Source organism: Mustela putorius, unplaced genomic scaffold, assembly GCF_011764305.1.
Source record: "Mustela putorius furo isolate JIRA1106 unplaced genomic scaffold, ASM1176430v1.1 tig00003875_pilon_pilon_pilon, whole genome shotgun sequence".
NCBI classification, from domain to species: Eukaryota; Metazoa; Chordata; class Mammalia; order Carnivora; family Mustelidae; genus Mustela; species Mustela putorius.
This window is the reverse complement of record NW_025422026.1, coordinates 9,420,248-9,447,339: the sequence shown is the minus strand read 5'-3', so window position 1 is coordinate 9,447,339 and position 27,092 is coordinate 9,420,248. Positions and strand designations below refer to the sequence as shown.

The 27,092-nt window shown below is 48.9% G+C and overlaps 1 protein-coding gene across 17 annotated transcripts in view; it reads left to right on the top strand.

Annotated features, from left to right (window-relative positions):
* The window catches only part of AKAP13 (A-kinase anchoring protein 13), a 322,839-nt gene that overhangs the window by 281,171 nt on the left and 14,576 nt on the right, over positions 1-27,092 (top strand). For 12 of the 17 annotated variants that reach the window (XM_045067346.1, XM_045067354.1, XM_045067349.1 and 9 more), the window contains 12 exons: positions 6,627-6,694; positions 8,764-8,830; positions 13,004-13,139; positions 15,379-15,491; positions 16,054-16,206; positions 16,829-17,079; positions 19,572-19,697; positions 19,813-19,930; positions 20,480-20,728; positions 23,888-23,964; positions 24,962-25,143; positions 25,259-25,341. In XM_045067346.1, the coding sequence (XP_044923281.1) occupies positions 6,627-6,694; positions 8,764-8,830; positions 13,004-13,139; positions 15,379-15,491; positions 16,054-16,206; positions 16,829-17,079; positions 19,572-19,697; positions 19,813-19,930; positions 20,480-20,728; positions 23,888-23,964; positions 24,962-25,143; positions 25,259-25,341 (1,623 nt within the window). The remainder of the gene's footprint in view (positions 1-6,626; positions 6,695-8,763; positions 8,831-13,003; positions 13,140-15,378; positions 15,492-16,053; positions 16,207-16,828; positions 17,080-19,571; positions 19,698-19,812; positions 19,931-20,479; positions 20,729-23,887; positions 23,965-24,961; positions 25,144-25,258; positions 25,342-27,092) is intronic. The other 5 variants (XM_045067353.1, XM_045067345.1, XM_045067344.1 and 2 more) reach the window with 3 other exon arrangements.

Genomic DNA, 27,092 nt, shown 5'->3' with positions numbered 1-27,092 from the left:
GATCTTGAGATGATTGCTGATTTACTTTCTGTTGTGTTAGCAGCTTCTGAGTACTTTTGTGGTAGGTTGTTTCTCTTGATTAAAAAAATAAACAAGCAGATCAGCTACACTCTAAATAGGAAACAGGAGAGTGTTCAGAACGTGTGTGCTGGTCGGATTTTGCTTTGGATTTCATCTGGGAAGGCAGCTCTCTGTATGCTGTTTTCTGATGTGTAGACTTCATTGCTTACGTGGGATAGTATAATACACATAATCGATTAAAGAAAAGACATTTGTCGCTTAGGGGAAAGGGAGGCAAAAGAGGAGCCTATCAGTTCCCACTCAGGCAGGGCTCTCGTGTTTACCGGCGTTCTTAGGCGCACTTACCAGCGCTAGTTACATGAACCCTTCGGCAAAGGTGGTGGGGCTCTCTTCTGTGGCTTTCCTCTTGTTCTGTACATCATCTTTGTGGTTATTACACCAGCTACAAAGAACATTTTCTGTGCCTTATAGCTTAGCCTGTAGCTAATACGTTGTCAGTCCAAACTACCATGTTTCACACTTCCCAGAGATTTGAAACAAAATAAGTTGCAGAAAAAATTTGGGAGAATGTATTTCCAAGTTGCTCATACAAACTGGCTTGTTGCTGTTTCCATTATCGCTTGTTTTAGTTTTAGTTTTAGTTTCTGGTTGAAATGATAGGAAGCAGTTGCACTTTTCTGTCCTTAACTGTAAGCCTTCATCCTGTTCCTTGAGAAAGATCAGAGGATTTTCTCCAGATCCGTTTTGCTGCTCAGATGTGCCTCCACTAGGCAGGACTCCTAGCATGTTCCCTGAGGATGATCAGTGACTCAGGGTGGGAAGTCTCCTCACTTCGGAACTCAAGAAGGTGACTCCTCCCTTTCATAGCCGTCCTGACCTGTCCAGGACCTGTGCTGTCCTGTGATTTCAGTACCGTTCGGTAGGGCCGTTCCTCTTCCCTCCTTCAAAGCATCGTTTCAGAGTTTCTTACCAGTTGTTTTTTGTTTTTCTGCTGAGAGAGAGACAGCGTGTCATATAAACAGCTCACCACAGCTCTGTGGCGGTTGGTGGCAGAGGTTTTAAAAAAAAAACAGATAGATGATATTTCCCAGTTATGTGGGTTTTCCTTCATGTTCTTCTGTCTGATGCCTCCTGGTAGTGAAAAAAGAAGTTGAAGGCTGAGCTGTGTGTTTAAATTCAGAGGAATCTAATTAGGAGCCAACTCTGTTCTTGTAAACCACTATGCTGAGACCTTTCTGAATAGCCTTGAAAAATGAAAGCATGTTGCTTACTGCTATTAGGAAATCTTTTTCTTCTAAATAAATAAAAGACCAAATAATTTTTGGAGCTCCCTGACAACATGGTATGGTTTGTGGCAGAGAGCTTGACAGTGTCTTCGCGTCTCCTGCTCTTGGTCATTGTCTGTGTTCCAGAACCGAGAAGAAGAAGGTTCTAACCTCGTGACTCTGGCTGATGTCAGTGGGGCCGGAGTCTCTAAACCACCCCACACACCACTAAAACTGTGGCTGCAAGCAGAGTCCGGGGACATCTCAGTAACAAGCTGAGTGTTTTTCAAGTAGGTACTTGAGTATGTCAGGCAGACATCCACAAGAATGACTTCTCACTGAGACACAAGCCCTATTACAGACCACATTATGATTTCAGCTCATGAGAAGTTTGGGGACCTGTCTCAGCTGACTAAGAAAGTGAATTTGTATGAAAAGTTTTTTAGAAGTACATTTTATTATTACATCTGCATGCGTGATTCATCAGTTGGGAGTTGTCTTTCACATCCCAAACACTGGCCTGAGAACTTGACTACTACAGAAGTCTGTTTAAAAGTGAAGGCACCACCTCTTCAGAAATCACCTTTGCTTAGTTCTTTGGTGTTAGAGCTGACTGGGGAGACAGGTTGTGTCCCAGTGTACTAAGGGGTCGCTTGTAGATCGAAATTAGTGGCAGGTTCTCAGGCAAATCCCACCCCCTGTGTTGCCCATAGAGGTCAAAAACATTATTGATTTTCATTAAAGCAGAGAAGAGAATGCACTTCTGTAATTGGACTAGAAGACAAGAGAGGCTGATTGAAAAATTGTTTTTAATCCATGGCAACTATGATTGACTTTAGAAGTTAAGGAAATATTTATGGGGCGCCTGGGTGGCTCAGCGGGTTAAAGCCTCTGCCTTCGGCCCAGGTCGTGATCCCCGGGTCCTGGGATCGAGCCCTGCATCGTGCTCTCTGCTCAGTGCAGAGCCTGCTTCTCTCTCTCTCTCTCTGCCTGCCTCTCTGCCTACTTGTGTTCTCTGTCAAATAAATAAATAAAACCTTAAAAAAAAAAGTTAAGGAAATATTTAAAAGGAAATCCAAGGAACTTTGGAGGATATTAGAATGTGATGCACTGGGGTTTGGTTTGGGTTTTTAAATACTAGTACAAAGTAGTACATTGATAATGTGACAGACCTATGTATGCTACCCTCAACATGAGAAGGTAGTAACATTTTATTATATTTATTATATACTTATTTATTAACTCAGATTACTTTTGAAGAAATAAACATTACAGTTGAATCCCCCCGTATTTCCCTGCCTAATCCTCTTCCTCACTCCTCAAGGACAAGCACTGTCATAAATTCAGTGTATATGTAGTCTGTATTTTGTAATTTTGTCTCCTACATAAATGTCTAATTTTTTTTGTTTTTAGTTGACATAAATGGTACCATATCTCATTCTGTAATTTGCTTTATTCTCAACATTAAATCCAGCAGATCCGGAGTATTGAAACTGATCAATCTCTGGACCATTGACTTCTCTTAAATGGTACTCCATTTTATGAATATATCCGATCTGTCCCACTGCTAAGTCACTTGGGCCGTTTCCAGTTTTCTCTGTCACAAGCAGAGCTGCAAGGATCCTCTCTGTGCACCAAGGGAATCGCTAAGTCGTCAGACGGGCACCTTGTCAGCTTAACTGCATGTTGCCAAGATGCTGTTGGAAACAGAGGAACCAGCTTCTCCATCCCTCGGCAGATGCCGGGAGTTCCCGCAACACCGCTTCCTCACCAGTTCCTGGACTGGGCAGGCTTTTATTTTATCCAACCTGGTTGGACACGAAGTGGTATTTCTCTGTTGTTTTAGTTTGCATTTCTGATTTCTAGAGAGATCAGGCACCGTTTTGTGTTGTGAACGGCCTGTACACAGTCTGCACGACTTTTCTGTTGCGATCTTTGTCTTTTTCTTACTGGTTTATGACGAGTCTTTAACACTGTCAGGACCGTGATTATGTGTGGCAGTACATGTAGTTTCGCTTCAAAATGTGTGGTTTTCTTTGTCTGGCGTATGGATTTGTTAGTTTTCCTCATACGCTTATCTTCCACGTTTTAGGCGGAGAGGCGGGCAGGGGGGTGTTGAGCAGGCTCCCCACTGAGCAGAGAGCCCGATGCGGGGCTCGATCCCAGAACTCCGGGATCATGACCTGAGCCGAAGGCAGAGGCTTTAACCCACTGAGCCACCCAGGTGCCCCTAAAGCGTGTTTTGTTAAGTAGAAGGGACAAACCAGAGGTTCTCCTGAGAGGGGACAAGGAGGAATGGGGTTAAAGAAGAGGTCTCTGAAACACTTGAGCTGAGCGGGGATTTGTGAAAGACAGAGGAAAGGTGGCGAGGGGAGCCTGTGCGTGAGAGGGAGGATGGGCCACCTACGACCTTGGAATTGGGGGCGGGGGGCTCTGTGCTCCCCAGCATCTGCATGGCAGGCACCCCGGAGTAAGGATAGCATGCAGACGGGGGACTGTGTCTGTCTTACTAGAACATGACTGTAGGAATTGTCTCAACTACCAAGCAGGGCTTCTCGCTGTGGGTATAGCAGCTTGGAGCACCTGCCCACCTCTCCCCGCTCTTCAGACATCTAGTGCTCACTGGGCTGGGAACTGGGCATAGGGATCTAAAAGTTGTAAAAGACAAAGTGAGACTCCCTCAAGGAGTTTTCTGTCCAGTGGAACAGAGCGGCCAGTCCAGTACTGTGATGGAGGCCGGCGTGAAATTCCAGAAGAGCAGCAGTGGGAAGTCTTTCTTTCCCGGGTGGGTCAGGACTTCATCAAGGTGAGTCCTGCCGACCCAGTCAGGGAAAGGGACACAAGCACAAAAGACTGTTCGCTCAGGGCTCACAAGCATGACCAAAAACATAGTGAGCGCCTGGAAGTTCATGCATGGCAGGCCGTATCGAGCCAAGTGGGAAATTTGAGCTTTACCGTAAAGATGATGGGAGCTGCAGGAGAGTGTCTGGGAGGTGAGAGGCCAAAAACAAAGTTAAATACAAACCAGTGAAGACATACGGTCCAGCCCACCTGTTGCCTCTTTGGGACTTCCCTGGAAGACTGCTGGCTGGGGAGGCATGAAGCCTCCAGCCCAGCTTCCCCGGGGTCTGCGTCCTGGAACAGGACGTTGCATGTATGCAAACAAGGGCAGAGCCGCACTGGCATCTCAGGAGTCACCTGGATTTCTGCGTGTGGTTCTGCTGTTTCTCTCAGTAGTAAAACAGTGACTTCTTTATCAAAATTGATCCTTATTTTCAAGTCACAGAGAACTGGACAAATTAATGAGAGCCAGTGGTTTCCGGTTCTTTAGAGAAACATCCTCCAAATGTTTACTCTTCCTAATTAGAATGAGTCACTCCCCAGGGGTCTCTTTCCTTCTGTCCAGAAAGGGACATTGCTGAGAAACCCCAACATTTCTGGTCAGTGGCACATAACCTCTCTCGCACCGCCGACTTCTAGAGCAGCTCACCGCTTACATGGGGGTGACCGCAGGCGGTAGTAATGACAGGGACCATGGCATCCACATCACTCCCTTGCCATCTGCTCCTGGAGGAGGGAACAGCGTTTTGACTGAGTCGCTTCTGGGATTTTCCTCTTGTTGGTACCAACGTTAGCCTTTCTCAGCAGAGCCTCTCCACGTCCTGCCATTGGTAAAGGAACTTAGGTGTCTCTTCAGGTTTGTTAACAGAAAGATGACTAGAGAGTGAATGTCACGAGGGGTGAAGCCAGAAGAGGTCAGCTAGATGGGGCAGAGGCAGGCCTAGGAGAGAAAGGCCCAGAATAAAGCCTCACCCCACCCCCAGGACCCCAGACTGGTTGCGACTGTGGCCCATCCTGTTGACAAAAGCAGACATGCTCCTGCTAGCCTCCTGGGTGGTGGTGGCCTCTGTCAAGGCTTCTCCTGTCAGGGCCCTTCCCCGGACGTAACCTCGGGGGTGGCTGGGGCCACCTTAGTGGTAATTCAGATGACACAGAAGCTGAAGTCTTAAGCTGCGTGAACCTTGTGGGACACTCCGGTGGAATTTACTTTGAAAAATTATCCCAAGGGAGAATGTGGACCCTTCTCTCATTTACTGGATGGGGAAACTGAGGCACTATGGAACGACTTGCATGTGCTGCACTAACTAGCAGAGCCAGGACCTAAATCAGATGTCCCGCAGAGCAGTTCCTCCTGGGCTCCTGTCACTGCTAATGAGTTGGCATCTCACGTCTTATAATCAGATCGTGTCAGGGCACCTGGCCTTTGGGTAGAGGAGACCTAGTAGGTCTTGAATAGGAGCCGTGAGCCAGGCCCTGTGCTAGAGAGATGTAGAGACTCAGCAAGAGATGCAGCACTCTGGAGAACACCGGGAGACCGTGACGGTACAGCGTGACGGGTGGCACTAGAGCTCCGTGAGCCGAGTAGGCATGGCGGGAGCAACTGTTGAGAAAGGGCCGGTGGGAAGAGGCGTCTCGACCCACCGTGAGTGAGCGGACGTGGGCAGGACCTGGGGTGCTGCCTGTTGAATGGTGTCCGGTTGATTTTCTCAGGGAGCCTTCCTGGAGAGGCTCTCTTCGCCCAGTGCCCCCACAGACAGATCCATTGTTTGTTTCTGCTTCCCCTCTGGCCTCCTGGCGTGGTTCTGTTTTATGACTTCATAGCAGCAGCAGGAGCTGACAGCAGCCCTTCTGAGGCCCAGAGGGGTGGGCTTTTGCGTCAGTGGCTTGGGCGCCAAGGGAGTAAGAAGTAAGGGTGAGGCTTGTGTCATAGGCAGATGTGGCCTCCCCTGCATCTTTCAGGAAGTATCCCACTTGATCTCGAGTCAGGATGCCCTGACCTGCCTGGGGCGGTTCTGAGCACCTCTCTTTTGCGTCTCCTGACTCCGCTGGGCCGGAGGAAGCTCAGGGTGGTTACGATCCCAAGCAGAAGAACCTAAACAGGCTCTCGGATTCCCACTCTGCCTTTGACACAGCCATGCGGATATCCCAAGTCCCGGGAAGGGGCTCTGTTTGTGGATTTGTGACTTCGACCTCCCATGTTGACAGCAGACAGTTTTACTTTCCGTTTTGCTCGGTAAGCTCTCAGCTTCCTGCCTGAGAGGCTCCAGACTTCTCGTTTCGGTGACTCAGAAATCACATCTGCTCTCCTCTCTCCTCCTCCCCGTGACGTCACGTGCCTGCTTTCTGGCAGAGACCACAGTCTGTAATCCCAGTTAGAGCCGCCTTCTGACATGCAAGTGACTTAACTCGGGAATCCACGGGCTGCTGTGGCCGCGGGGAGGCAGAGTCCCAGATCTCTCAACTTGGTGGAAGTCACCTTGGGCTTTGCTTGCTTTCCAGGTTGCGGTGCGTTTGTCCACAAAGGCTGCAGAGAAAGTCTGGCCTCCTGTGCAAAGGTCAAAATGAAGGTAAGACATTCCTTGGGGTGGGGAGAGGCCTGGTTGGGGTTTTTGTTTGTTGTGATCATTTGGTACCAACCCTGAGACCAAAGCAACCAGTCATTCTTCTCAGAAGCGACTGAGTCTCTTCTTCACTGACACACTTGGGAATCTGTGGCTTTTGGAAAACAAAATGCTTTCAGGAGTCTTGTGTTAAATGCACATTTCTCTGCATTTCTAGCGTCTCTGTGTTGCTGTCAAAGTGGTTTTTGCTCATAAGCATGCCCGTGGGCCCGCCCTGCTGCTCATACACCCCGCTTCCTCATGGCCACCCTGAGGGCAGCAGGTGGCACTCGGGGGCTTTGAGCTGCCGGGGAGCTCGGTGGCGGAGGGTTGGACGTGGCCTGCCCCTGGCACTGGTGTCCACAGAGCAGGGAGCAGTTGGCTCTGGTCACGTGAGGCAGGAAGAGGCAGCGCCCGGAGTGGGGAGGGATCTCACGTGCTGTGTGATAATGGGCACCGCTTATCGGCTGGCCCTTTGAGAGAGTGGGTTTGGGGTAGCCTCTGTGGTTTTCGGTGTTCTAGTCCCCTGTAAATAAATCTCCTCTGTCCTTGTCTGAGGAGCACTCTCCAGCTGCATCCACACGATGCGCAGCCTGCGTGGGCTTCGTCAGAGAGCAGACGTGTGTCTAGCTCAGCGGCCTCACGTTAGACTGAATGTGCGTTAGAGTCCCCTCAGGGACCTGCCGAAAGACCATTCACTGCTCCCCCTCCCCTGCGCACTCTGGGGTGGGGCCCAGGAATTTGCATTTCTAAGTTCCCAGATGATGCCGGGGCCAAGAGTCTGAACCGGTGTAAAAATGACACACTTCTGTGCCCCAGATCTCACCAGCCCATCGACATCAGTTGTGGTTGGCTCTCGAAGTATTTTTGTTGATGATGCAGTTTGTTTGTTTTTTCTAATCCCATTTCCTATCTAATTTCTCCTTAAAAAATTGGAAGATCTCACAACCCTGGTTATTTCCTCATAGCCAGCGTTCCCGATTTTCAGCTTGCTCTTTTTCCGGTTATTCATAGTACTCACCTTCTCAGAGTTTCTGCATAACAGCCTGTATTTACTTCTACATGTATTTTGCATGGTCTGCACCTTCCTCCCACTAGCGTGTAAGACCGAACTTGCCAAGCAGTCCGAAGTCGGGAATGTTTGATCCGTTGATAGATCCTAAGCCTGCAGCATGGAATCTGGCGGTCTAGGTCCCTAAATGTTAGGGAACAAGAACGTGAAGTGTAATCCCCGGGGGCTGAGCTGCCGCGTCCCTGACAGATGTGCGAGTTCCCTCCCCACCCCGCCCCCTTGCCTCTTTCGCCTGTTGCCTGCCTAAGCCCACGGGCACTGAGTTTGTGATCTGAGGGGACTTAGTGCTATTGGGAATGAACTAGGCTCTGTAGAAGGCTGACGGTAGAGGTAGCGTCTTCCCTGTAAGAGAACACAGCCTCAAAGGGAGAGTTCCATTTTTAAATTGAAAGTAACCTGTGTCCACTCATAGTTTATCTCCGAGTACATTGGTTCACTCTGTAACTGCTCACACACAGTGTTTCTGTCACATGCCCCAACAAAAATCTCAACTGAAATTCGTACCATACCTAAGGACTATTTAGTGCCTCGTTGATGCTAGTCACTGGAGAAACAGCGATGAAAAAGGCACAGATGCCGCTCTTCAGGGGAAGACGGCAGGCCGACAGTGACCGTAAATGAGGGCAGCTAGGTGATCTGTGCCGGCTCCTCAGGGCCTGCCAGGCAGAAAGGAGGTGATGGGTGGCTTGACCCAGGAGGCGCTTCTCCCGTGGTCTTGAAATCAAGGGACACCCTGGGGTGAAGGGGCACAGGGCATTCCTGGCAGGAGAAGCAGCCTGTGCGGGGTCCTGGCGCTTGGCAGGTTCCGAGTGAAGAGCCCGTGGGGGTGGCCGGTGGGATGCCTAGCGCCGTCGGCCACGCGCCGCTCTGGAGCTCTCTCCCTGCTCTGGGCTCCTTGAGACCTGACCCAAGCGAAGTTGCGGGTGCGGTCCTTGTGTGTTCATTTATTTCCTTTTTTCTTCAGCAGCCCAGAGGGAGCCTTCAGGCGCAGGACACGTCTTCGCTGCCCACAGTCATCATGAGAAGCAAGCGTAAGTCAGCAGTCCTCCGGCCCTTCTTGACTCTCTGGTTCAGGACTTAAACACACTTTTCTAATATTCATCTGTTATTCTTAATCAAGATTTGAGCATTTACTTTGTGGTAAGTTAGAGAGGGCTGCAGGTGATGGACCAAAAGCCTGGTGTTCCCCCATCAAACTCCCTTGGAAGGCTTCTAGACTAGTATGTGTCTTGAAAGGCAGCCTGTGTCTGTGTGTTTAAGCAGCGGATCCCACGCATCTCGAAATTCCTCTTCCATGAGTTGACAGTTACACTTGTTTTTGGCACCTCAGGGTTGCGCAAAGAAAATGAGATCTTACTGATTAAGCTTCTTAGTTTAGGGGCACCTGGGTGGCTCAGTCAGTTGAGCATCTGCCATTGGCTCAGGTCATGATCTCGGAGTCCTGGGATCGAGCCCCGTGTCAGACTCTCTGCTCAGTGGGGAGCCTGCTTCTCCCTCTGGTCCTCCCCACTATGTGTTGTCGCTCGCTCTCTCATATTCTCAAATGAATAAATGAATAAATAAAATCTTTTTTTTTTTTTTTTTAATTTTTTTAGGGGCACCTGGGTGGCTCAGTGGGTTAAAGCCTCTGCCTTTGTCTTGGGTCATGATCCCAGAGTCCTGGGATCGAGCCCCACATCGGGTTCTTTGCTCAGCGGGGAGCCTGCTTCCCCCTCTCTCTCTGCCTGCCTCTCTGCCTACTTGTGATCTCTGTCAAATAAATCTTTTTTAAAAATTTTTTTTACAATTTAGTTTATAAGCTGTGAAGTTAAGTAAATAGTTCTTTCTCCCCAAGGACTTTAAGCGGTTCACAGAATTCAGTCATTCACGTAGTACTGTCTCCAGCCAGTGTGTGCAAAGCTCTACTTCGGTTTTACTTAATGTTCTCCCTTTCTCATTCCCCATCCCCAGCCTCCTTCCTTTCCCTCCGTATCGTTATTTAACATATATCCTTGTGATCTGCTCTGTCTTTGCTCAGATGTTTGTGTCTGGAATTACCTTCACTGTTTTGTGTCACATTTGTAGTAGGTAAGACTGACACTTCTTCGTTCTTTTTTCTCAATCTGTCTTTTTAAGATCTGTGCACGTTCTTATGTATGAGCTGTTCCATAATTTAATTATCAGTTCCCCTGAAGATGGATATCTAAGTCATTTCCAGCTGCCACCACAAATAACGCAGTACTGGGTATCATCTTAATTGGCTCTCCAGGAACCCATATGGGATTCCCCCCTAAGGCAGTGTTTCTCAAAGTGTAGTTCCTGGATTCTTAAGACGTGCACATTCTTAGGCCCTACTAACACCTACTAAGTCAGAAGTCCCAGAGGTGGAGCCTAGTGATCTGTGCTCGAACAGATCCTCTGGGTGAGTGTGATGCACACTCAAGCTTGAGGACCACTGCTCCGCACGGACTTGCTCTGAGTTCTTCCAGATGCGTGCGAATTCCCTCTAGGTGGGTTAAGTGAGCATCTGATGCTCACTCTTTGCCCGTAGATTACTATAAGAGAGGTTTTGCCAGACCGACACCCACTGTAAGCAGTGATCCAACCCATTCCACTACCTTCTACCAGTCTACTCTGCCGTAAACATTTTTTCTTGGACATTATCCCTTGCTTCAGAACTAGCATCTTTCTTTTTTGTTTTAAATACCTATTGTATGTTAGGTGATGTATGCTACCTCTGACCCCCACAAGTATTCTCACTCCTGTTTCACACCCCCTGACGCAGTATGCAGATTGTGGATTCAAGTCGTGTGGGTTTGAGTCCCAGCCCTGCCGGTCAGTAGCCGTGTGACCTTGGGCATTTACTACATCCGTCCTCTGTGAACAGATGAAAACAGTTCAGTGGGTGGTTGTCAGCTTTAAATAAGATCACACCCGTCCAGAACCTAATAGTAGGCCTCCTAGTAGGCCTCCAAAGTGTTAGCTTTGGCTACTACTATCATTCCCACACAGGGAAACTGAGGCTCGGAAATATTACGTCACTTCCCTGACTGGAGTAGGGGTTGGCTTCAAACAAGGGAAAGCTGTTATTTTCACCCTGTTACTCCGTCCTTTAAAAATAAAGTTCTTGGGGGGCGCCTGGGTGGCTCAGTGGGTTAAAGCCTCTGCCTTTGGCTCAGGTCATGATCCCAGGGTCCTGGGATCGAGTCCCGCATTGGGCTCTCTGCTCAGCAGGGAGCCTGCTTCCTCCTCTCTCTCTGCCTGCCTCTCTGCCTACTTGTGATCTCTCTCTGTCAAATAAATAAATAAATCTTTAAAAAAAAAAATTAAAAAATAAAGTTCTTGGGACACTAGCTTGCTGAGTCCGTGCGACTCCTGATCTCAGGATTGTGAGTTCAGGCCCCACACTGGGTGTGGAGGTTACTTAAAAAAAAATTTTTTTTTTAATTTAAGGGAAAAAAAACCCAAACAGTTGTTCTTTATCACTTTTAGGGTTCTGCGTAGCATGACTTCATTCTGATTCTCCAGCCTTTTCTACGGATTCTTTATATCCATCCTCTTTTCTTTTTTCCCTTTGTTCTTCTACTTGTGCTCTTGGACTCTCCGCCTTCCTTCATACACTTCTCCTCATCTCGGTGTCCTGTTTGCCTTCCGACCTACCCACATCCACACCATTCTCCGAGAGCCAGCGTCTCCTCCTCCGTCAGAGTGTATCTGCTCTCTGACCTCTCCTAAAACACCGAGGACGCCCCAGGCCCTTGGACACTTCAGCACGTTCCCTTCCTGCCGTCGCGCTCACTCCCTGTTGGAGCAAACCCCCATCTCCTGCTTCTCGGGTGCTTCCTGCCAGAAGGGTCTGGTCATACGGTCACGTAGTGTGTGTCTGATGTTTTATTGTCTCACCTTCCTCTAAGTCGAATTTGAATTGGAAATTAATGGTTTTGTTAATTTTTTATGAAGTCAGAAACCTCCCGCAAGACCGTGAATGTCACAGCAGCCGTCCCAGTCTTATTTCTTGCAGCTCCTGACACTGGTGGGGGTAGAAAGATCATGCAGCTCCAGTCTGGGGCACGAGCTCAGTTACCAGGGAAAAGTAATTTGTTAGCCAAATGCCAGGATGCTCACTCGAGCGTAACGAGAAGGGCTGGGGTCTGCGTATCTCACAAGCACCTCCCCCGTGGCTGGATAGGCGCTCGCACAGAATGCTGGGCTCTCTCACCTCGAGTTTCTTTTTTTTTAAAGATTATATTTATTTATTTGGCAGAGGGAGATCACAAGTAGGCAGAGAGGCAAGCAGAGAGAGAGAGGATGTGGGACTCTCTGCTCAGCAGGGGCCTTGCTTTCTCCTCTCTCTCTCTCTCTCTCTCTCTCTCTCTGTCTCTCTCTCTCTGCCTGCCTATCTGCCTACTTGTGATCTCTGTCAAATAAAATCCTTTTAAAAAGTAAATAAATAAATAAATATACTATTACCCATGATTCTTTATCTACATTGCCTAATCTCCGTGCCATCCCACAGCTAACCACTCTTCTTAGTTTTTATATGTATCTTCAAGTTTCTTTATGAAAGTAAGGCAAATACAAATTTGGCTCTTTTTTTTTTTAAACATGAGAGTCTGTTGTGCAACTTTGTTCTGGGCCTTGATTCCCCCCCTCCCCCCCTCCCCTTACAGTATTATCTTGGAGATCCTGTGTCAGTTCTTGGAGAGGGTACTCATTTTTTTAAAGCTACATCATATGTCAGTCTATGGTGTACCATAATTTGTTAATTCATCTTCTTTTGCTACTCATTTGTGTCATGGCTTATATTTTACTTTAAGCAACAACATTGCATTGAATGACTTTGGACATGTGTCCTTTTAAGCATTACGAGTATGTCTTACAGAATCAACATATCCAGGGCACCTGACTAGCTCGGTCGGTGGAGCGTGGGACTCTTGATCTCGGGGTTGTGAGTTCAAGCCCCATGTTGGGAGCAGAGATTCCATTAAAAAAGAAAAAAAGGTAGAATAAACCTATTCTAAAGAGGAATTACTGGATCAAAGGATATGTAGGCATTTGTAGTTTCAACAGACACTGCCAGATGGTCTTCTGTAGAGTTTTTGTCATTTACACTCCCAGGACAAAGCTGTTTTAAAGAAATTTGTTCTCTTTGGCATTTGTTAGATGAGTCCCTACTCATAAGCTCGGACGCGTGGTTCAGGCGGTGTCCTCTCTTACCTTTACAGCCTCACAGCCCAAGGAGCGGCCTCGGTCTGCAGTCCTCCTGGCAGATGAAGCCGCTGCCATTCCCATGTTTGCCAACAGACGGTCCCAGCAGAGTGTGTCCCTCTCCAAAAGTGTCTCCATACAGAACATTGCTGGGTAAGTGGAGGTTTTAAGATCGCACAGTTGACATCTGGGTGACAAGAGCTTCATAACTGTATTATTTGATGGAAAGATTCTTCTAGGGAAAAATTATGTAACATAACGACGCGCACACCCCCGTGTTACTGACATGGAGAATGGGGAGTGCTCTTTGATGCACTGTTGTGCCCACCATTTTAAGCGGGGACCCCTTTAAACACGCCGTCAGCCACATTGTCCTGTGCTTTGTGCACGGTCAGCTTCGCTTTTAAGGAACCGGAGTTGTAAAGAGGTGGTTTTAGATCAAAATGTGAAAATGGGGTGGGTAGAATGACTTATTTCTGATTTTTGTTTGTAACTACTTACCTTTTCAGATATCACACTTCTCTGTTGATCAGATGAACCTAGTGTTTCTGCTGCTCTTTATACATCTCTTTCCTGGGGTTGCATCTTTTTTTTTTTTTTTTTTTTTTCATTTATTTGACAGAGAGAAATCACAAGTAGGCAGAGAGGCAGGCAGAGAGAGAGAGGAGGAAGCAGGCTCCCTGCTGAGCAGAGAGCCCGATGCGGGACTCAATCCCAGGACCCTGAGATCATGACCTGAGCCGAAGGCAGCGGCTTAACCACTGAGCCACCCAGGCGCCCCCTGGGGTTGCATCTTGATCCTTGAGTCCATTCCACAGCAGTGAAGGATGGGGCCAGTTACGACTCTTAGGTCCCCACTCATTCACTGAGGTCCTTTTGTGGTCTCTGCAAAAGTTGCTCTGGCCCCTGACTGTCCAGGCCTCAGCGTCACATGGCTAACACAGGGCTGATTATGATGTTGCTGGCTGTTTGGGGTAATAAGACTCCTGATTTCCCATCAAGCAAAGAAGTCATTGCCAATGTAGGAATCAAAACATTTTTTCTATCTGTCGTAACCTAGGCTGGAGCAAAATTCTTAACTGAAGGATGCAAATCTTTTGTCTGTACATCCTAACCTCTGTGCTGGCTAGTGTTTTCTTGTTAAAAAAAAAAAAAAAATGTTTCAGGTATTTTGCTTGGTCTTTGTACTGTCATTATTCAAAAGCCTTCCTTTAGGGGTGCCTGGGTGGCTCAGTGTATTAAAGCCTCTGCCTTTGGCTCAGGTCATGATCCCAGGGTCCTGGGATCGAGTCCCGCATCAGACTCTCTGCTCAGCAAGGAGCCTGCTTCCCTCTCTCTCTCTGCCTGCCTCTCTGCCTACTTGTGATTTCTGTCAAATAAATAAAATATTTATTAAAACAAAACAAAAGCCTTCCTTTCAGAGTTGTTACAGTCTCAAAATGTGTTTGCATTATGACTTTAAAAATACTCTTTGGAGGTGCCTAGGTGGCTCAGTGGGTTAAAGCCTCTGCCTTCGGCTCAGGTCATGATCTCAGGGTCCTGGGATCGAGCCCCGCATGGGGTTCTCTGCTCAGCAGGGAGCCTGCCGCCTCCTCTCTCTCTGCCCGCCTCTCTGCCTACTTGTGATCTCTATCTGTCAAATAAATAAATAAAATCTTTTAGATAAATAAATAAATAAATAAATAATAAAAATAGTCTTTTGAGTTAATTAAAGCCTTTGCCTTCGGCTCAGGTCATGATCTCCAGGGTCCTGGGATCGAGCCCCACATCAGATTCTCTGCTCAACAGGGAGCCTTCTTCCCCCTCTCTCTTTGCCTGCTTCTCTGCCTACTTGTGATCTCTCTCTCTCTAATAAATAAATAAAGTCTTTAAAAAAAAAAAAAAAAGCTAGTCTTTCAGTAAAATAATAAAGTGTTAAATGACTCTGGCTTGCTTTTGTGTCCTATCAGAAACGTTCCCTGGGGGCCTCCTGTGCTAACGGGTAGGTTGGGGTTTGAGAAAGTCCCAGGGAGTACAGTTTATTAGAAGTGCTTGGTCTACAATTATTTAGAGAATAAGGAGTTAAAGTTAGTGGTCACACAGTGAGTTTCAAATGGAGAATTTTCTTATATAATGTGTGTAGAGTTTAAGGGAATAAGATTCTCTTGTTACCTATCATTAAAAAAAATAATTGAAGGCTCAAGAAGTTCAAGTTTGCAGTGATGTTAGATGTCTCTGACCTTCATTAATGGTTTATGTTGCATGCTGCTGAGTACCTGACTCAAGTCATTTGTCTTCCATCACTTGGTGCTTACAGGCAGCTGTCATTTTAGTTTTTCAGGTACTCATTTGAGAAAGCAGACCATGGTTTATCAATATGTATTTGACAGTAGGTGCTTCTTTTTGTCTCCAGAGTTGGTAATGACGAGAACATATCAAACACCTGGAAGTTCCTGTCTCATTCAACAGACTCACTCAATAAAATCAGCAAGGTCAATGAGTCAACAGAGTCGCTAACTGATGAGGGTAAGCGGAAATTATGGCCTGTGTCTTATCCCTGAATATAAGTGTTAATGGAGTAATAGTACCTGCCTTTTGCTTTCTCCTGTGAAGGTTCTCTAACCTGTCTATGAGTCATCAAACGCTTTATAATGAATGGTATCAGACTTACCCAGTTGTTAGATAGTTGTCTGTCATGGACTTTGATGTGGTCACTCTGTAGTACACACACTTTTTCTGGCCCTAGACTTTTGGCACACGGTCAGCCATAGCTCTCTGGGCAGGTCGTAAACCTACTCTCTTCGACTAGTAAAGTTACCAGGTCCTTTTCAATTCCTTATTCACATGGGAATCCTGAATCTCAGTCACATTTGACTATGTGATCTCTTACTCAGAGCCATGTATGTGGACTGTGTCACTCCCAAACAGGAAATAATTCTTTCTGGTACTAGACTATGCGTTCTGTGAACGTTCTATGTTAATGCTCTCTGTGTGTGTCTTACAACATTATCACCCGAGGAGAGCCCGGGGTAGGCTTTTGAGAGCTCACAGACCCCAGATTTTGATCCTGATCTTCTGGTGTTTTGAGGAGTAGGTACAGACATGAATGAAGGACAGCTAATGGGGGACTTTGAGATGGAATCCAAGCAACTAGAAGCCGAGTCCTGGAGTCGCATTGTGGATAGCAAGTTTCTGAAACAGCAAAAGAAAGATGTGGTCAAACGGCAAGAAGTGATTTATGGTAAGACTCTCTCTCCATTTGCCCTGCTAATACTTGGTTTGCATTGTGCAGCAGTTTTTATCAGGGGAATCGCTAGACCATGGAAAGCCAATTTTCAAGTATGTAGCATGTCAGAGATTTTCTTTAAAAACTTTGAGGTCTAGGGACACGATCTGATTTCTGTCCTTTCCTCTTTAAAATTGTTTCCTTCAATTTCGTTGAACATTTTATTGACTGTGAGTGCTTACTTACACGGTCGCCCTGGAAAGAGATCTCTTGTGGCTGTTCAGTTTGCTTCCTCAGCTGCACGGGAAACCAAGCGCGAGTCATTTCTAGGAAACGGGACACAGTAAATTACGAAAGGCTCCAAATCCAATGAAGACCACTTGGGAAACCACCATTTAAGAGTGATGGAGTCCAGTACGCTGTCAGAAAACACGGTCAGGTCACACGAAGTAGAGGAATAAGATGAAAACACTTGAGGGGAGAGACCGCTTTTGACCCGGTTTTTAAGTCTAAATTGTGCTCTAAACACACAAAGTGGCTGTTTAAACCAAAGTGAGCTCTCAGTGGCCACGGATGACCTTTGAAGGAGAATCCTCTAAAGGAACGTTGCTGACCTTTGAGCTCTGTCGTCCTTCAGAGCTGATGCAGACCGAGTTGCACCACATCCGGACGCTGAAGATCATGAGCGATGTGTACAGCCGCGGGATGATGACGGAGCTGCTCTTCGAGCAGCAGACGGTGGAGAAGCTGTTCCCCTGCTTGGACGAGCTGATCAGTATCCATAGCCAGTTCTTCCAGAGGATCCTGGAGCGGAAGAAGGAGTCTCTGGTGGATAAAAGCGAGAAGAACTTTCTCATCAGGAGGATGGGAGATGTGCTGGTGAATCAGGTGAGCAGCGGGAAGGCTCTTCCCCACAAAATAGGGTAAAAAGTGAAGCTTTGCACTTCAGCAGCCACTCACTGACGTCCTGGCTCTGCTCTTCGTTATCTATGTAAGCTTAGGTTGCTGAATCTGAGCGTCAGGTGTCCTTTTTTAAAGTTAAAAGGAATGTATACGCAAAATATCTAGCAAATGGGGAAGACACTCAGTGAAAGTCCATTTTCCTTTCTCAGCATCCAGACCATCACTTGAGACAGGGTAGTTTAAGAAATCAAAAGCTTGGGGCTCCTGGGTGGCTCAGTGGGTTAAGCCGCTGCCTTCGGCTCAGGTCATGATCTCAGGGTCCTGGGATCGAGTCCCGCATGGGGCTCTCTGCTCAGCAGGGAGCCTGCTTCCTCCTCTCTCTCTCTCTGCCTGCCTCTCCAACTACTTGTGATTTCTCTCTGTCAAATAAATAAATAAAATCTTTAAAAGAAAAAAAAAATCAAAAGCTCTCTGTTGGAACCTCGCGTCCCCTGTGCCTCAAATCAAAAGGAACTCCTTTATCTCAAAACCAGCTGAGCATAGAAAATTGAATAAGAAAGTATCTGTAAAATAATTCATAAAGTAGATCTTGCTGATATTTTCATCAAGGTTTCAGCCCTACTCAGAAACAGCTGGGCCAGAAGTTATTTTGCAAAAAGTGTTGCTGGTTTAACCTTCACGGCCCAGCACGCCGGCCACCAGCTCTCCATCCCCAGCAGGTCTGGGCTGGAGAAGCAGAGGCTTCATTGCTGGAACATTTGCCTGAGAACTGGAAGAGTTGTCCTTCCCTTATGTTCTTCTGCCCATGCCCCTCACCTCATTAATTCACTGGTGCATTCACTCATTCCTTTCTCACGTATTTACTGGGCATCTGTACCGCAAAGGCAGACACAGCATGGAACTGTGCCTCAGGTCCCCGTGCTCCCAAGGGAACACAGGCGTGGCAGGAGGTAAATGCACGCACAGTGCAGCCCACGCCGGAAGGCAGCTGTCTGCCACAAATAGGACCTCAAAGTGGAAGCGCTCAGCTCTGCAAGTGAGGCCCTTTCCTCCACAAACATCCCCTCCCAGCATTTTCCATGTCTCTCTCTCTGCCTTCGGACCTGCACAGGTGCCTCATCTAACCTTAACTGCTGCTGTCCGTGGCTCTCTGTACTAGTGTCCGTCCTCTAGTAAGATCTCTGATGGTAGGACTCCTGTCTTAGCCCCCATGGCATCCATTTGTTGGTTCTCTGTGGGAGTTCTAGAATCGTTAGAGCACTTGCTTCGTGAAGGGAGCAGAGCACCTGAAATCTCTGCCGCAGCCTCCCCGTGGTGAAGGGGAGAGAGAGAAACTGCCACCCTGAACCTTTCCTCGAGTTCTTCTGATAAGGGTCAGTTTGTGTGGCCTTCAGAGGTTTTCAGGACAGGGGAAATCGATGCACTGGGCACGCATCACATAGACCCCATGCAGAAACTCACTCGTTTGCCCCAAAATGAGCGTTTCTTTAGGCGGGCCATTGGGATCGCACATGTTTTAGGAATGATGAAAGGCCACGCAGAATTGTTAGCACTGCCGGCCTGAAATGGATGAGGTGAGCAGATCCCTCAGTAATAGCCGTTTCTGATACCTTCCTAACTTATCCAGGTGAAGTCTGTAAGTCTGTCTCACAAGAAAACTTCTAGTGAGCCTCCCTGTCTTATCACCGTGCTTACGACAAATGGAAGTTAGAACACATTTTGCATGACTTAAGTGCACAGTACATAGGTATTTCTGGGTGGTTGTTTTTTAAAATATATAGAACATGTTTAATGAAGTAAATTCATATGCCATATAATGCCCCGTTGAAAGCCTACAGCTCAGAAAAGAACGTCCCGCTCCATGGTTTCCACCGTGTCCGCGGAGTTAGGCGGCCGTCATCACACTTAGTTCAGAGAATCTTCATCACCCGACCCCTGTCTGCCTCTGCCGAGGCGTCCACCGATCTCGCTGTCCCTGTGGGCTCGTCCAGTCTGGACTTACTGTGTAAATGGGGTAAAACAACATATGGACCTGGCAGTAGGCTTGTTTCATGTAGGATAATGCTTTCAAGGCTCATCAGTATTGTGACCTGGATCCATCTTCCACTCCTTCTCGCAGCTGAATAATGGTCCACCCTGTATGTCTACCACATCATATTTATCCTTGGAGGGACATTTGGTCTCTTTCCACTTGGGGGCACTTGGGAATATGGTAGCCGTGAACTCTCATATCCAGGCGTTCATGTGTAGTAAGTTCTGTGCCTTGGAGCGGAACTGCCGGTCCCACAGTGACTGTATAGCTTTCTGGAGAACTTCCAGACAATTTCCCAAAGCTGCTGTGCCATTTTAATCTTTGGGGGGAGTTCTTGGGGAAGCATGCTTGGGTTTTACAAATAGACTGGAAACCGCATACAAAATGTTGGTAAAAGTTGAGCCCCCTGAGCTCCGACTTAACTTCTGTTCTCTTTCCTCCACAGTTTTCAGGGGAGAACGCAGAGCGCTTAAAGAAGACGTATGGCAAGTTTTGTGGGCAGCACAACCAGTCTGTGAACTACTTTAAAGACATTTATACCAAGGATAAGCGGTTCCAGGCGTTCGTGAAGGTACGGGTGGGAACCCTGGAACTCCGTACCGCGCGGTCCGGGGCACTGGCGCGGGCAGGGACAGGGACAGAGCGGCCCTCGCGTAGCTCCTGATGATCTGTTCTGTCCTTTGCAGAAGAAGATGAGCAGCGCCGTGGTGAGGAGGCTGGGCATCCCGGAGTGCATATTGCTGGTGACCCAGCGGATCACCAAATACCCAGTTTTATTCCAGAGAATACTACAGTGTACCAAAGGTGAGCCTCCCTCCTCACCTGGTCGTGTCCGCCTGCGGGCTGGTTCCGTCTGTCTGGCAGCGCAAGAGGCCCCAGGGAAGAGCTCCCTCAGGCTCTCACAGGTCTATGAGAGAGCCTGTGTTTTGCCTTAAAAACCTTAAAAACCTTCACTTTTCTGAAGTGAAAATTTGAAATGCTTTGTCCCCAGATGACAGGTTTCTCTCTCCCAGCGAACACTGCTCTTAGGCAGTTCCATTGAAAGTGAAGTAAAACAAAGACAGAAGTTTAAAAAACTGTTGCTCCTCTCCCTCTCTGAAATCGTCGGGTCCTCCTGCTTCAGGACGTGGCGTGGAATGGCGTGTTGTGTCTGTCAGTGAAAACATCTCTCTTTATTTAGAATTAACTTTATGACAGGGATTGGCATGTGACCTTTGCTATGTTGGTCCCGCTCTATCTGACACGCTACCAGCCTGTCCCCGGAGGGAAAATGGTGGTGTGGAGCGAGGAAGTAGGTTTCCCCCTCCTTGTCAGAGAGGATCGATTAAAACAGGACTGTTCCTTCCTTCCAAGACAATGACGTGGAGCAGGAAGATCTGGCTCAGTCGGTGAGCCTGGTGAAGGACGTGATCGGAGCCGTGGACAGCAAAGTGGCAAGTTACGAAAAGAAAGTGCGTCTCAATGAGATTTATACGAAGACAGACAGCAAGTCGATCATGCGGATGAAGAGCGGCCAGATGTTTGCCAAGGAGGATCTGAAGCGGAAGAAGCTTGTGCGGGACGGGGGTGTGTTTCTGAAGAGCGCGACTGGGAGGTTGAAAGGTAAGGCTCACTCTTTGAGTTTACGGGCCTACCAGAGGAGAGCAGGCAGAGTTCAGAGGTTTTTGTTAGAAATCAACCGCCAGGGGGCGCCTGGGTGGCTCAGTGGGTTAAAGCCTCTGCCTTCAGCTCAGGTCATGGTCTCAGAGTCTTGGGCTCTCTGCTCGGCAGGGAGCCTGCTTCTCTCTCTCTCTCTCTCCCTCTCTCTCCCTCTCTCTCTGCCTCTCTGCCTACTTGTGATCTCTGTCTGTCAAATAAATAAAATCTTAAAAAAAAAAAATAGAAATCCACCACCAGGTTTTTCCTAGGGAGCCGACATCCACATGTCACACTGGAGCAGTGGACCTTTAATTTTGTTCTTAATTTTGTATCAGAAAGGATGAGGCTGAGACAAATTACGAGGTCATAAAGTGCTCCAATAAGATAATAAGAGAATAGTGCAAGTAGGAAAAATGGGAAAAAAAAAAATTTTTAAAGCAAAGCAAGGTGGCCCCGAGGGCTTGCAGGTGGGGACAGCCCCCGAGAGTAGAGGGCAGAGGGTCAGGAATACTGCAGGCGGCTGCTAACAGCCACTACCCTGGAGTCTTAGCTAGCCTTTCACCGTGCTTGGAGCAAACAGTATAGACATCCCAGGCCTCCTAGGTGAACAAAGCTAACCGTGCCTAGAAGTCAGGCTCTGAATGAAGAGGCCAGCGAAGAGGTACTTGCCCCAGAGTGTGCGGGTGCTGGAACCAAGGGCCGCACTAAGCACTGGGGGAGGCAGTGGGGACTGGCACTGAGTTAGTCCTGAAGGCTGAAGGGCAGGTGCCCCCGGCTCTCAGGCAGCAGAGATCGTGGCGGGGAGGGCTGGGGCCATGAGCCATGCAGCTTCGTCCAGATGGAGACACGGACAGCCGGCGCTGCGGCTCGGGGTGGGCAAAGAATGGGTTCCAGACCCAGGGTTTTCAGCAGGGAAGGGATACATTAGCTTGTTTTCTAGCCCGATAGTGGAGGGAGCCGCCAGAGCCGGGAGAGGCTGCTGACAGGGATGGCAGCGCCCCTGCTCCAGGGTGTGGTCTGGCGACTGCACTGGGCCTGAGGTGCCGGAGGGCATGGGAAGGAAGGGAAGGAGCCTGTCAGAGGAAAGACTGAGCCCTTCCTGCTTCCAGCAGATGGGCTCTCTGCTCCACAGTGAACCTGAACTAGGTGATCCGTGAGGCTCCCTCCCTCCTTCCAGCCCCAGTCCTCAAATGCTGGGAGAAGCCCAAATCGGGACCCTTCCCCCCCTGCCGCGTTGGGACTGGCCTCGAGGCAGCCGGGCTCTTGGGAAGCACCTGCTTCCTCTTGCAAGGCCCTGAGTTTCCTAGAGCAGCCGCTGCATGGAGCCAGTGCTTGGTTCTTTCCTGGGCACATACGTCCTCGTTCCCAAAGTAACAGGGAATGGATTCCAGCTGTGGGCATGCAGCTGTGGTCAGCCAGTGGCAGCAGGAAGGCTCTCGGGTCTGAAGGCCTCCAGTGGGGATGGGGTGGGTGGGGAGCCCTTTCCCCTCAGGCGAGCTCATGCCAGGAACAGCCAGGCCTGCGCTGGGCACCCACCGAGAGGGACGGGCTTGTTTTTTTCTGACCCACTGACGCTGATCCCAGAAGCCGCAGCATCCAACGAAGTGGAAACTTGTGTTTTGGAACTTCTTTTTTTCTTTTTGGGCAGACACCCAAATTATTTAAAAGTAAACTTTAAGAAACGTTTCAAAACTAATAGCAGCCCACAGAATCGTCGTCAGCAGCCTGGTTGGTCTAGGCTGAAACCGTACTTCCCAAGGAACCCGCTGTCCTGGCTTCTGCTCTCTTTGTAGCCGTGCCGTGAAGTACACAGAGGGGCTTCCCGCTGGGGCAGACGCAGAGAGAAGGCCAGAGGGGGCCTGGCCACCTGGGAGGGGGCTGCATAAGTCAGCTGCGCTCCTTCCCCGAGGACTTGTAGGGGGAAGGTGGCACAGAGGGGCCAGTCTCTCAGCTCTCTGGAGATGCCAGACTTTGTCTTTGAGGGCGCACTGGAAAATGCCACTTCGTGTTCTCTGACAGAGTGAGAGTTTGTGGCATTTTCTGGATTACTAGATCCAAGTAGAGATCTCACTTTGGCTTTTGTTTGAGTTGAGAGCAAGAGCAGCCGCGTCTGTGGTAGAGAGCCATTGAGGCTGACTAGGATCTCTTAGAGCCAGGGGCCGAGCCTTTGTGTTCCCAGGTACCTGTGAACTGAGAGGGCACTGCAGAGCCGTTCTGTCCTGTGGGTGTGGGGGGAGTCTACCTTCCATGAGACTGAGGTATTTCTTTAGTTAACATATAATGTATTATTTGTTTCAGAGGTACAGGTCTGTGAATCATCAGTCTTACACAATTCACAGCACTCACCATAGCACATGCCCTCCCCAGTGCCCGTCACCAGCCACCCCTCCAGCAACCCTCTGTTTGTTTCCTGAGAGTAAGAGTCTCTTATGATCCGTCTTCCTCTCTGCTTTCATCTTGTTTCATTTTTCCCTCTCTTTCCCCTGTGATCCTGTCTTGTTTCTAAAATTCCTCATATCAGAGAGATCATGTGATAATTGTCTTTCTCTGATTGACTTCTTTCACTTAGCATAATACCCTCTAGTTCCCTGCACATCATTGCCCATGGCAAGATTTCGGTGGGGAGGGGTTGGTGGCTGTGTAATACTCCATTGTATAGATACACCACGTCGTCTTTATCCGTTCGTCTTAGACTGAGGGATTTCTGTACATCACCTATTGGCAGCTCTCCGGTCCACTCTCACGCCTCTCCCAGTATTGGGATCGGAAGTCAAAGAGTATTGTGACCTGAGTATTTGGTGGAATATGTTGCTATTTACTATTTCTTAAAGTCCTTCCCAGTTTTATTCTTAAAAGTAAGAGTCTCGCCTTATGGGATGCATCTTCCCAGAACAGAGTTCGCAGGCTTTGTCAAGATAAGGCTTTGGTGATAACTACCATTTAAAAATGCCTCAAAATCCAATGACCCGATGTGGCTTGCGCAGAACAGAAACCCATCTCTGTGGAAGAGTGCAGAGCACTCTCCGTCCTGATTGGCTCTGTGGGCTGGATTGCTGAGTTGGCCTCTAACTTGCTTCCCTGTTAAGTAATCCTTGTCCATTCTCTCCTTCCCCCCCTTGACAGAGGTTCAAGCAGTTCTGCTTACCGACATTTTAGTGTTCCTTCAAGAGAAAGACCAGAAATACGTCTTTGCATCATTGGTAAGCTGAACTGTCGGTCTCTTCCGTTTGGAATGAATATTTGAAGTAGCCCGCACGGGAGGTCCAAACCTTGGATTCCTGCCGTCTCTCCCTCTCCACCTTACTTTGCTCAGGACAGATTCCTCTGAGTAATTCCTCAGATACTCTGGCAATTTTCCACCCCACCCCCACCAAAAAAAGCATTATTTTTCTGTTCTCTCACAGTCCCTTCGAGAACCTTAGACATTTGATCTAAAGAGATCTGTCCCTAGAGTATTTCTTGCACCTGATACCCCATGAATCATGCTAATTGCTAATGTTGCCAGCCAGAGTCACAGAGGAACCTAGAAGGATTCCTCGTGTAGAGACCATGTCTGGAAACGCTGTGGATACAAATTACCATTTGTTTTCTGGAAATCTTTTTCTGCTTGATAAAATGTAGGTGGATAACGAGATACTTATCTTCATTTTAAGTCTACCATAGTTTGTTAAACCACAAGCCCTTTTTCCAGTCTTACTGAGCAGTAATTGACCTGTATCACCATCTAAGGTGTAAGATTGATGGTTTGATTTACGTATTATTAAATGATCAGAGTAAGTTCAGCTCAGAGTCACCATCTGATACAGACACAATACAAAGAAAAGAAGGAAGTGAAAATAGTTGTTGTAAGAACCCTGAGAATTTATTTGTTCCCTCAACACCTTTCCTGTGCACCGTACAGCATTTAGCCATAGTCTGCCTGTTCACGTCACGTTCCTAGAGCTGCTTTATTTCAGAGCTTGTGCCCTTTGGCGATCCCCATCTCATTCCCCCTCCCGACCCTCCGCATCCAGTAACCACGAGTCTGGTCTCTTTTTCTGTGAGTTTGGTGTGGGGTTTTCTTCGCTTTCGTTTTTGTATTTCTAGGTGCCACACGTAAGCGAGATCATACATCTGGTCTTCCCTTAGGTCAGAGCTGTTCTTGAGAGTTAGAATACCGTGGGCCTTTCTTACCCTGACCCTCTCCCCTTTTTCCAGGACCAGAAATCCACTGTGATCTCGCTAAAGAAGCTGATTGTCAGGGAAGTGGCCCACGAGGAGAAAGGTTTATTCCTCATCAGCATGGGGATGAAGGACCCCGAGATGGTGGAGGTGCACGCCAGCTCCAAGGAGGAGCGGAACAGCTGGATCCACATCATTCAGGACACGATCAACACCCTGTAAGACACGCCACAGCCCGTCCCAGCCCCTGCGACTTTATCCCAGAGCAGGCGGTGAGCAGAGCCCCGGGCCTCGTGGGGGCTGTTGGCTCATTTCCTTTTGCTTTGGTGTTAGGAACAGAGACGAAGATGAAGGAATTCCTAGCGAGAACGAGGAAGAGAAGAGGCTGCAGGACACCAAAGCCCGAGAGCTGAAAGGTGAGGCCGTCGGGGTGTCCGGGACCTTTTCTGTGCCGCCTGCGGCCCCGCAGCTGTCCCGGCAGGCCCTTCCAAACAGGAGCTCTTTTTTTTTTTTTTTTTTTTAAGGTATTTATTTATTTATTTGACAGAGATCACAAGTAGGCAGAGAGGCAGGAAGAGAGAGGGAAGCAGGCTCCCGGCTGAGCAGAGAGCCCGATGCGGGGCTCAATCCCAGGACCCCAAGATCATGATCTGGGCTGAAGGCAGAGGCTTAGCCCACTGGGCCACCCAGGCACTCCATGGCTTTTAACGAAAGAGCAACCCAGGCTGAGCCAACATGGATCCCAGGTCCCATAAAACAGCCGTCAGAGGGTGTTGGACCCTGGATGGAGGGGATATTGATTCTGTTTTCTCACTTTCTGTGTTCTTGGACCCTGGTGACATCTTTGTACTTCGTCACAGGAGAATTTGCTAAAACTCACAGTCATATTCGAGATTCAAACAGAGAGAAGGGTACTTGAGGATAATTTTCCGTTCAGTCTGTTTTGATCACGGACCCTGCCACTGCACTGCATGAATTATGAGGTGGTTCTGGGAGACGTGCTCACTGATGATGCAAGACATGTGTGCCAGTCCCCACTGTGCAGATGAGGACGCTGAGGCCCACAGAGGCCACACGGTCCAAGGTCACATACGTGGAACCGGGCAGGGGACTCTCCTCCCTGCCTGCTAAACAGCAGGGCGAGGGCTCCCCCTCTTTGCCAGCGCTTATCGAATGTTCCGAAGTAAGGACTGTGCTTCGGGTAGAAATAAGGCCCAGAGTCAAATTCATGCAAGCACCCGAGGAGTGTGGTTAGTCCTTAAAGCTGGACAAAGCAGTGACTGTGTTTGGGAGGTGGGGGCGGCGGGGGGGCAGATTTAGGCTGAAGCCAGACTTACACCTGACTGATTGGCCCGTGATGAGCATGGCAGGGATGGAAACTTCCTTTTCACGGGCATGAAGCCCCCGGCCAGGTATACTGCTAAGTGCTGGGGGCGCAGAGATTCCTAAAGCAGCGTCCATGCTGTCGGGGAGCCCCCGTTAGCAAGGGAGACAGACAGACGAGCTGACAGGACGAGACCGCGGGCACGTGTATAGGACGGGGGACCTAATCCTGCCTGTGGCGCCGGCGCACGAGTCGAGCCTGAAGCGGTCCCTTGCACCAGGCGAGAGCAGTGGTTGGGGGAAGAGTGAAAGAGGACTCGAGTGTGCGCAGCGTCTGGGGGGCGGGTCAGGGCCAGGAGGTGGAATTTAGCTGCAAGAGCACCAGGGCTTGAAGGGCAACAAGGGGATGATACAATTTGTGGAGCAAAACTTCAACTGAAATTGTCTTTGTTGGCATTGAAGCCAGGGGGCAAATTGCTTGAGGGAGTGGGGAAGCCACTGGGAGTGGAAAGCCCGGTTGGGTGGCTCAGGGGAGAGGCGTGGAGGGCGCAGGACGGAGCAGGGAGACAGAAGCCCTCCCTGGTCCTCTGCCGGCCCGGCGGGAGGCTGAAGGGGATGTTGGAGGCTGAGGAAGGGCCCACACGCCGCTGGAGGGAGGACGGGGAGGGCAAGAATGGAGGAAGGGGCTTTCTGACAAGCCGAGGACGAGCCGTCTCAGTAGAGCCAGCCACAGGCCGGCGGGACTCTCGAGCTGGCGCACAGAAAGGCAGGCAGGACGCGGGCTACTCCGCATGAGTTCCAGCACACGGGAAGTCCCCGAAGCCGGGAGAGGGCAGATCCCTGG